The sequence below is a fragment of the Anopheles coluzzii genome, chromosome 2 (assembly GCF_943734685.1).
Source record: "Anopheles coluzzii chromosome 2, AcolN3, whole genome shotgun sequence".
NCBI lineage: Eukaryota > Metazoa > Arthropoda > Insecta > Diptera > Culicidae > Anopheles > Anopheles coluzzii.
Window position 1 is genome coordinate 93,829,667 of NC_064670.1, and position 10,752 is coordinate 93,840,418.

The 10,752-nt window shown below is 44.4% G+C and overlaps 1 protein-coding gene across 3 annotated transcripts; it reads left to right on the plus strand.

The window, feature by feature from the left end:
* The first annotated feature begins 1,671 nt into the window (after positions 1-1,671).
* LOC120948473 (splicing factor 3B subunit 3) lies at positions 1,672-10,428 on the plus strand. 3 transcript variants are annotated; one of them, XM_040364839.2, is made up of 15 exons: positions 1,674-1,818; positions 1,980-2,313; positions 2,724-3,899; positions 4,632-4,939; positions 5,135-7,183; positions 7,380-7,429; positions 7,643-7,767; positions 7,991-8,075; positions 8,320-8,369; positions 8,804-8,866; positions 9,115-9,179; positions 9,393-9,447; positions 9,720-9,774; positions 10,005-10,072; positions 10,293-10,428. In XM_040364839.2, the coding sequence occupies exons 2-5, from the start codon at positions 2,088-2,090 to the stop codon at positions 7,076-7,078; spliced, it is 3,654 nt and encodes a 1,217-aa protein (XP_040220773.1). In that variant the 5' UTR covers positions 1,674-1,818; positions 1,980-2,087; the 3' UTR covers positions 7,079-7,183; positions 7,380-7,429; positions 7,643-7,767; positions 7,991-8,075; positions 8,320-8,369; positions 8,804-8,866; positions 9,115-9,179; positions 9,393-9,447; positions 9,720-9,774; positions 10,005-10,072; positions 10,293-10,428. The 3 variants fall into 3 exon arrangements, with proteins under 3 accessions (XP_040220775.1, XP_040220773.1, XP_040220774.1); XM_040364840.2 differs by lacking the exon at positions 1,980-2,313; XM_040364841.2 differs by lacking the exons at positions 5,135-7,183; positions 7,380-7,429; positions 7,643-7,767; ... (6 more) ...; positions 10,005-10,072; positions 10,293-10,428 and adding an exon at positions 4,325-4,410 and having other exon boundaries at positions 1,672-1,818; positions 4,632-4,744.
* Positions 10,429-10,752: the final 324 nt, after the last annotated feature.

A 10,752-nucleotide genomic window follows, 5' to 3' on the forward strand; every position in this document is an offset into this window, starting at 1 on the left:
ACTCAGAGGTCGAAAGTGGTGAGTTTGTTGTAAGTCGAAATTTCTAGAAGAATCTAGAAAAATGAAGAAAATTCTTGAAAAATCTTGATAATAAATCATTTGCAGTTTTTAATTTAACAAGATGCTTGACAAATTCTGGTGCACCTACAATGTGAGGTCTAAAATTGTTGCTGTGTTTATTTCGATTTGGGAACGGATTATTTAGTTTTGCCATAATTTCGGATTTGTGAAAGGCGAAGATTCGCCAAACATTTTAGGTTATCGAACCATCTCTTTGGAAATACAAATAAAAATCGAATTATTTTTTTAAGATACAGTAGAATGCTGATTGTCCAGCTCATCTCGGGACCGGACGGTAGCCGGTTAATCGATTTACACGAATAATGGTCAAAGAAAATTATTACAAATACAGTGGAGCACCGTTTATCCGTGTACCTTTTATCCGGGTGTCCGTTAATCTGTGCTGTTGAGAAATGAATTGGTAGTCAGCCTAAGGCCGAAAATACACGGACCGAAAATTTGCGGCCGCCTGCTGTCATACCCATGTACAAAGTGTCAACGGCAACTTTTCCGAACTGCCATATCCATACAATTTTCAGCAAGCTGAATTCCACGGCCGTAAAATTCCGGTCCGTGTATTTTCGGCCTAGGGGCCGTGTCTGTGCTTCATCGCATGCGATTTTATCGCCCAGCATGTGCGATAAAAAACGCTTTTTCGTATAATATTGCGATTATGTGGAGGATTTTAATAATATAACGATTATGAAAAATTAAGTTGAGATTGTTCCTACAAAACACCACACATTTAGTTTGACAGATTAAATCGGATTTCGGACAGATTAAATTTGTTTGATTCCGTTGTACGACGAAATCACACGTCCGACGTTATCTGTCAAATCTCAGATAAAGTTTTGAAAGGTTTTCCGATAGAATTGCATCCGATGGAGCACAGACACGGGCTTAAGTGTATTGTATGAACTTATTTTGATGTTGGATGATGCTTGGAAGTCAGCCTAATATGTAATTGGACATATGTGAAGCAATGGGACTTAGGCACTGGTCTAATCTTGTTGCGCGCAACATTGTTGCAGACAAAATGTATGGATTTTGACAGCTAGCGCAACTTTGTTGCATGCCAAATTCAATCCAATTTGATTTTTGTCTGGCAACATTTTCTATTTACCTTGGTCATGGTAATCGGGTGTATGAAATGACACAGCAGCAGCGTGCGTTTTGTTGACATCCGCTAAATTTGGATTTTAAGCATTTATAATACATTTTTTGGTGTATATTTTGTTTTTTCAACACTTCATTCAATAAGTGAATGATGAAAAATAAACTCTGAGCTGTTAATTGGCAATTTTTTTACGCTAAACAATGTCAAAGCGAAATGTTGCCAGCAACATTCATAGACCACCTCAGCGATATGTTGCCGAGCAACAATGTTGCGCGCAACAAGATTAGACCGCTGCCTTAGTATTCAGTTGTTGTTCAATTAATTAAAATTAGCGGAACATAATTAAAAATTTATCATTCTACAGTAACGATGATTTGAAAATATTCAACATAACCGTGGTGAGAAGTTGCTGTGTCAAGTTCAAACGTCAACCGCCGGTCGATTGCGTTACCTGCCCTTTTCTAATTTCAACATTTGATTTTCACCACCTTCTCTCAATTCGGCCATTTTCTCTCCTACTTCCTGCCGACGCGGACGAAAATTTCAGGGCGCTTGCCCTTTTCGGTATCGCTCGCTGTTGGCTAGTTAAAATGTAGTTCAAGTGATTACACTATTCGCACCTGAATAAAACTCTCTGCGTGGTAAGTATTGCTGAATGACCACAAGCGTAATTTTTGTGGGATAAAATGCGCTTTCCGAACCCTCCGAAACTAGAGCCAGATGGTGGTGTGATGCGGGGCACCATAACCTCAAAGTAGTCTCGTATGTAAAAATGCCTTCTTTCGACCCTCCCTTTTTGCAGGAGTTGCCTTCCGTGCTGCGCGCAATAAATATTAACGTAGCGAAGTTTCGCTCAGAGACAGAGAGATAGAAATTGTTGGATAGTTGGAAATAAGGGACCCTCCCGGAGATGTATCTGTACAACTTCATTCTGCAACGTGCTACGGGCATCACGCACGCGGTGCACGGAAGCTTCGCCGGCACCAAGTTGCAGGAAATTTTGCTTGCCAAGGGCAAAGGCCTGGAGCTGGTTCGTCCGGATCCAAACACGGGCAAAGTGCACACGCTGCTGCAGACGGAAGTGTTTGGCGTGGTGCGTTCGCTCATGTCCTTCCGGCTGACGGGCGGGTCGAAAGGTAGGTTAGATTCTTCTTCTCCCTTTTTTTCTCGTTCTGTCGTTCGCTCCGAAGCGCCGACTAGATCACAGACGCACGCATCTTATCGAGACGGTTTCAAAGCTTCGATCGTGCTTTTGGGGTATAAATGTGAGGTTATGTGTGCACCGCTGTAGGAGGTTAGGTATGGCGTATCTTGCTTCGGGTGCACGTTGGAAGGTCGGAACCGGCCTGTAGTAGTGTGCAAGAAAACTTATTTTACGCCTATAGCAAGCTTAAAACGGACGCAAGTCGCTTTTGAGGATTTGTTTCAATCGTACCTTGAATTGAAATTTGCGCTCACACCATCTTGTTGCACTCTCCATTTTTGACACTCCTCCAGATCGATGATTCGCATCTTAACCTTTGTTTCCCTTCGACTCCTCCCCCAGATTATGCCGTAATTGGTTCGGATTCGGGTCGCATCGTGATCCTCGAGTACAACCCGGCAAAGAATCAGCTCGAAAAGGTTCACCAGGAGACTTTCGGCAAATCGGGATGTCGGCGTATCGTGCCCGGCCAATATCTGGCCATCGATCCCAAGGGTCGTGCCGTGATGATCGGAGCGGTCGAGAAGCAAAAGCTGGTCTACATTTTGAACCGCGATTCCGAGGCCCGGCTCACCATCTCCTCGCCGCTGGAAGCGCACAAATCGAACACCCTCACCTACCACATGGTGGGTGTGGACGTTGGCTTCGAGAATCCCATGTTCGCCTGCCTGGAGATCGACTACGAGGAAGCGGACACCGATCCAACCGGTGAGGCGGCCACCAAGACGCAGCAAACGCTCACCTTCTACGAGCTGGATCTGGGTCTGAACCATGTGGTGCGCAAGTACTCGGAACCGCTGGAGGAGCACGCCAACTTCCTCATCTCCGTCCCGGGAGGGAACGATGGGCCGTCGGGCGTGTTGATCTGCTCGGAAAACTATCTGACGTACAAGAATCTGGGCGACCAGCACGACATTCGCTGTCCGATTCCGCGCCGCCGTAACGATCTGGACGATCCGGAGCGTGGCATGATCTTCATCTGCTCCGCCACGCACCGTACCAAGTCGATGTACTTCTTCCTGGTGCAGACGGAGCAGGGCGACATCTTCAAGGTGACGCTCGAAACCGACGATGATGTGGTGTCGGAAATTAAGTTGAAATACTTCGACACGGTTCCGCCTGCGACGGCCATGTGCGTGCTGAAGACGGGCTTTCTGTTCGTGGCGTGCGAATTCGGCAACCATTATCTGTACCAGATCGCACATTTGGGCGATGACGATGATGAGCCCGAGTTCAGTTCGGCCATGCCGCTCGAGGAGGGCGATACGTTCTTCTTCGCCCCGAGACAGCTGAAGAATCTGGTGATGGTGGACGACATTCCGTCGTACGCACCGATCCTTGGCTGTCAGGTGGCGGACTTGGCGAACGAGGACACACCGCAACTGTACCTGGCTTGTGGCCGGGGTCCACGGTCATCGATACGTGTGCTTCGCCACGGGCTGGAAGTGTCGGAGATGGCCGTATCGGAGCTGCCCGGTAACCCGAACGCTGTGTGGACCGTCAAGAAGAGAATTGATGGTAAGTGGCGGTTGCACGTTTGCAATAACATTTGTTCTTCGTACTTTTGTGATGCTTAGTAGGCTGAAAAGAGGGCATGAAGACGTGTGCATCGACGTGTCGATTTCTATAAATCAAATGCAGTTTAATGTTGCTTCACGACACATTCATGCTCTCTTTTCTCGCTCATAGATTTTACCTATTAAGTAAAGTAATATCAGATAATAATTCCAAAAGCTGGTGTTCGTCGATAAGATTCTTACAAGCAACCTAAAGGCGAGGCATCTCCTTCGAATTTTCCTTAGAAATAATTATTCTTTTCAACTGCTATTATTACATTACCATTGGCAGGATGTGTTTGCCAAGCCCTTAGGTTGCCTGTATACATTTTCCAAACCATGAGTAGAAATTGCAATCACAAACACCAGTTTTCCTCTCATTTGCAGGCATTGTGTGAGAGAGAGAGAAGTGTGTGTTGGAAAAGTGATCAAGTGACACAAACACACTCTCTAGAAAGACCGTTGGCCAGTAGGTAAGAAAAGCGATGATTTAATGATAGGAACTATTCTCACGTTACTACAACCGTACCAAATGAAAGTTTGAAGAACAGTTAGGCAACATTTTTACTCCCTAGCACGATTAAAACCCGTGCCCCCCTTCATACATACGCAGTATGTGTGTGTGTGTTCTAGTTTGGATGAATTTGTACTGAAAGATCCGGGTGGATTGTTGTGTGTTTTTGCATTCTTGCAGACGAGTTCGATGCGTACATCATCGTGTCGTTCGTGAATGCTACGCTTGTGCTGAGCATTGGCGACACGGTCGAGGAAGTGACGGACAGTGGCTTCCTCGGCACGACACCGACACTCTGCTGCAGTGCGCTCGGCGATGACGCTCTGGTGCAGGTCTACCCGGACGGCATCCGGCACATCCGGGCGGATAAGCGTGTGAACGAATGGAAGGCGCCGGGCAAGAAGACAATCATGAAGTGTGCGGTCAACCAGCGGCAGGTCGTGATTGCCCTTTCCGGCGGCGAGCTCGTGTACTTCGAAATGGATCCGGTAAGAATCGTTATTTTATATTGGAAAATAATTCACTGGAAATGCTTTTTATGATGATCTAATTGAACCTGAATTGTTTTGAAGAATCAAAATTCAATGTGTCCTGCAGTGCTGATTTATGTTGCAAGCATTATCCAAAACACATGCTTTTGAGTATCTTTCCATCATTAATCAATGGTTTGTTTCTCCTTCCAGACCGGCCAACTGAACGAGTACACGGAGCGTAAGAAAATGCCGAGCGAAGTCATGTGTATGGCGCTCGGATCGGTCCCGAGCGGCGAACAGCGGTCGTGGTTTTTAGCCGTCGGTTTGGCCGATAACACCGTACGCATCATATCGCTCGATCCAACCGATTGTCTGTCGCCCCGCTCCATGCAGGCACTGCCCTCGGCAGCCGAGTCGCTGTGCATTGTGGAAATGGGCACGGTGGAAACATCCTCCGAAGACGACGGAGTCACCATCACGACCGGCTGCATCTATCTGAACATTGGACTGACGAACGGTGTGCTGCTGCGGACCGTGCTCGACCCCGTGTCCGGCGATCTGGCCGACACCCGCACGCGCTACCTCGGTTCCCGGCCGGTCAAGCTGTTCCGCATTCAGATGCAGGGCTCGGAAGCCGTCCTGGCCATGTCGAGCCGGTCCTGGCTGAGCTACTACTACCAGAACCGGTTCCACCTGACGCCGCTGTCGTACGAAACGCTCGAGTACGCGTCCGGCTTTTCCAGCGAGCAGTGCTCGGAAGGTATCGTGGCCATCTCGACGAACACGCTGCGCATTCTGGCCCTCGAAAAGCTCGGCGCCGTGTTCAACCAGATCACCTTCCCGCTGGAGTACACCCCGAAACGGTTCGCCATCCATCAGGAGACGGGCAAGCTGATCATTAGCGAAACCGACCACAACGCGTACACGGAGGAAACGAAAACCGTGCGCAAGAAGCAGATGGCGGACGAGATGCGTGAGGCGGCGGGTGAGGATGAGCAGGAGCTGGCGAACGAGATGGCGGACGCGTTCATCAACGAGGTGCTGCCGGAGGATGTGTTCTCCTCGCCGAAGGCGGGCACGGGCATGTGGGCGTCGCAGATTCGCGTGATGGATCCGATCAACGGCCACACGTACTCGAAGGTACAGCTGGCGCAGAACGAGGCGGTCCTGTCGCTCGCCCTCGTGCGGTTCGCCGTCGACCAGAAGTGGTACGTGGTGGCGGGCGTCGCGAAAGACCTGCAGATAAACCCCAAAATCAGCGGCGGCGGCTTTATCGACGTGTACAAGGTCGACAGCCAGACGCACCAGCTCGAGCACATGCATCGCACGGAGATCGACGACGCGCCGGGAGCGCTGTGCCCGTTCCAGGGCCGGCTGCTGGCCGGCATCGGCAAGGTGCTGCGCATCTACGACCTCGGCAAGAAGAAGCTGCTGCGCAAGTGCGAAAACAAACACATTCCCAACCAGATCGTGAACATACAGGGCATGGGGCAGCGTGTGTACGTGTCGGACGTGCAGGAGTCGGTGTACTGCATCAAGTACAAGCGGGCCGAGAACCAGCTGATCATCTTCGCCGACGACACGCACCCGCGCTGGATCACGTCGGCCAGCCTGCTCGATTACGATACGGTCGCGACCGGCGACAAGTTCGGCAACATTGCGATCCTCCGCCTGCCCCATTCCGTGTCGGACGATGTGGACGAGGATCCGACCGGAAACAAGGCGCTGTGGGACCGTGGTCTGCTGAACGGAGCGTCCCAGAAGGCGGAAAACATCTGCACCTTCCATCTGGGCGAGATCGTGATGTCGCTGCAGAAGGCAACGCTCATTCCGGGCGGCTCGGAATCGCTCATCTATGCCACGATGAGCGGTACGGTCGGGGCGCTGGTGCCGTTCACCAGCCGGGAGGACTATGACTTTTTCCAGCATCTGGAAATGCACATGCGAAACGAAAATCCGCCACTGTGTGGGCGCGACCATCTGAGCTACCGCAGCTACTACTACCCGGTGAAGAACGTGATGGACGGGGATCTGTGCGAACAGTTTACCTCGCTCGATCCGGCCAAGCAGAAAAGCATCGCCTCGGACCTGGGCCGCACGCCCAGCGAGGTGGCGAAGAAGCTGGAGGACATTCGCACACGGTACGCGTTCTAGACCAGCGCAGGGAGAGGGATCGGAGTGGGGCTTCATTGTCACATTTCCGTTTTTGTTCCTCAATTTTCTGTGTTGGCGTGCGATGGTGCAGATTTCTCTATTAAGGTAAGCATCGAAATTTGCCTTTTTAATTAAATGCGATTTTATATGATGAATTTACTAATCATGACCTTTGGACACCAATGAATATGTCTTTGATTATGTCTACGTACCTTACTGAAGCCATACCAAACAAGCCATAATTAATAAATAATCTGTTTATGGCGTTTAGTTAATAGTGTTTTTTTATGTCTGCTTTCAGATCATTCCGGATCGTTTGGCGAGCGTATTTATCTCTAGAAAACTAAGATGGTAAGTGTTGGAATTACTTAGAAATTACCGTGCATGTATCTCGGGTTATCCGGAATGATGATCGGGGAAAAAGACCTTTGGACACATAAGAAACAATTTTGGTTAGAATATTCCTTGTATAGACACTGAGCGCTTCATTCTAACAAGTTATTTAATTCATTGCTTGTTTTGCTTTCGCTAATTTGTATTCATTTCTTGAATCTCTATTTATAGTGAAAGTGTTTCATTTCTCAACTATATTCGCCATAACGTGTTCGGGTGTGTGCGGTTCTGCAGTATTGATCCCACCAACATGGCGTTTTTTGTATAAACCGACTGATCCAATTTTACATTAAGTGGTAAGTTTTTTACAATTTAAATACTGTTCCTTGGTATTATTTGAGTTCAATCATTGAAGAAAATGAAATGATGATCCTACATGATAGCAAGATAGACTAATGAATTACATTGATCGAAACTAATGTACAACTGACTATTTAAAAACAACAGTTGTTACAAATGGCCCGAAAACTTGTGTGTTACTAAAACATGTTCAATTCTTTCTTCCTGGTGTCATTGCAGCTCCCTATATCTATCCGATCCGTTGGTGTCCGCGGTGGTGGTTGGAGCGTCATGTAAACATCACCCCATCTTAACTGCTCTCATGGTATGTATTTTTCATTCTTTTTTTAACATCACTGAACAATTATTGAAACGCTTTGATTCTTTAACGTGATGGTTGAATTTAATATACTCGGACTCCTTAATATGCTCAAAGGAGAGATGAAAATAACTTTTTCTGCTGATAATTCGAAGAAAAACAAACGTTTCAATATGCAATCGATGTGCTCTTTCCCTAATTTATTTGATTGCAAAAGATTTAATTCTCGTTTTAATACCTTTTCTCCTAGGTTTACACTTATCCTCGATGCAAACCGGTTCTCATGCTCTGTACGAAATGGTTAGTATACAGTACTTCAACATAAGACTTGTCTATGCTTCTACAGTAGGTGACGGCTAACTGAAAGGGGTTAAATTTGTGAGAAAAATCCACATTTTCTATGAATTTCTCTTGGTAACATTCCGGATGTTTCATGTTTTGACATTTATATGTTTTTCAACTGTGAATCACTCCAGTTAGCGAACTTTTTGTTTAAAAAAAACTCCAGTAAAACACGTCCAGAGTTAGCGGTCACCTACTGTACTAAGAAGCTTCCACCTAATCCCCAACATAATGATGATTCAGATTAAGTCATGACCTTTGGACACCTCAAAGAACAAATCTTTGGTTACTTCATAAGATCGTACTGACCGCAAAATAAACATATTCCGAACTAATTGTGTTTTTTTCGCATTATAGTCTAATCATGATGTTATTTTTATATCTTTCTGTAGTGCATGTACAACATGAGTCGTGAATCAATAAGGCTGCGCAGCTGCACAGGAGTCCTTCTGAAGGTGTGTATTATCAATGGTTAATGATTAATTCACTACAAGCAATATAAATTAGTTAACCCCACCTGCTCTGCCCCCTTCAACATCAAACATAATGATGATTCAGATGAAATTATGACCTTTGGACACCTCAAAGAATAAATCTTTGGTTACCTCATAAAATCGTACTGAAAAAATACCCCTTAGTCCTTAGTTGGTGCCATATTATAACATAAAAATTAATACCTAAATTCCTTTTGATAATATTTCAGATTGGACGCAATACTTTCCCTGAGCAACGCATAAGTAACAGACGTAAAACATCAACTTTCAATAGGTGAGTTTCATTGGATAAGTAAATAACATTCTGTTGTAAAAACTAGTGTAACTTTTCATATGATGATTTTTACTGCAAGATAGACAATGAATTTTCCATTGATTATTTTAATTCAACTGAACTTTTTCTGTTGAAACTATATTTTGCACTATTATATGCAGCTCTGTGACTAATATACGGTTTATTCTCTTCTATTTTCTATGACGACACAAGAACCAGAATCTTCTACAATTTGAGGCACACAATTTCTTCTCGTAATCAATTAATGGTAAGTGTTTTTTTTTTTTGTACAAAATGTAAAATGAAAACTTTCTGTTGACGTTTCTTCATTTAATGGAATTGTAAACAATTATCAGTCAACGGAAAAGAAATTATTTAACATGATGTTCATTTAATATACGCTAATACAGCCAATTTTATGCTCTGGCGATAGGATGATTATGCATTATTATCTACTGATTCATTCGAAAAATCAACATTGATTGTTGTAATTCGTTAAACTATTACTAAATACAAACTTTCATTTCTCTTATTTCACAGTATTGCATGATGATCTTCTAACATCGTCTCTCCTAGATGAAGCGACCAATTTGAGGTAAGTCTTTTTTTCTATTTCACCTTCATCGTCGATCATAAAACAAAGAACGTTAGGTCAAAGAAACAAATTCATATGATGCTTTGTTTAATATACGCTAATATAGCCATTAAAAAATGGCGAATGATTAAGCAATTTTTAATACTGATGATATACTGTAACTTATGTTTTATGTTAGTTGTAAAGGCATTTCCAATAACAATGTTATTTTTATCTTTTCCATTAAACAGATACACCTTTCCCTCCCCTCGAATGGCAAGAGATCTTGGTTACCTTCCAACAACATCCAGCCAAATTGGTAAGTTTTCCTGATCTTTAAGTGAAATCCAAGTACCCAAACCCCCAAACTCAGCCCTTTTCTCAAATGATGAAAACAATTAAGTTCGGACTAATGAACTCTTGTAATGATATTTCTATTTAAACTGAATTTCTTTGGATAGTTTGGAGCTTGCTCTCAACCACAAATGGAATAGAAGTTACTGATTCTTAATTTTATTTCTTTCATTTTCATGTTGCAGGTCAGTCAGCAATCGAAGCCTGTGAGCCTAACAAATATAGATGGAGTTCAATGTAGTTTTTATCTGTAAACCAATAAATAAAAATAAATAACTTTGCACTGCAGGCGTGATATAATGTCGTGGTGTGACATATTAATGTTATGCGTTGATTTTTCATTTGAATTTGAGTTGAGAAAAAAACAGACACTATGTAATTTTCGTATAAATAAGCAAGAAAAGGATAACAAACTGAGCATTATTCATTTCTTTTTTTTTTATTGAAAACTAAACTTTTGAACCATATTTTTCTGTTTCGATAACTTAGTTATTTCACAGCTGAATAACAGTATGCAACAACATTTCTTATTTCTCGTCTCTCTGTTTTTACACCTTCATTCAGCATTCTGCATATACAGTATTTACTGAGTTGCCGCGTGCACGAAACTAGCCCTCGTCACGTTCTCTGTATTACTTTCTTTGC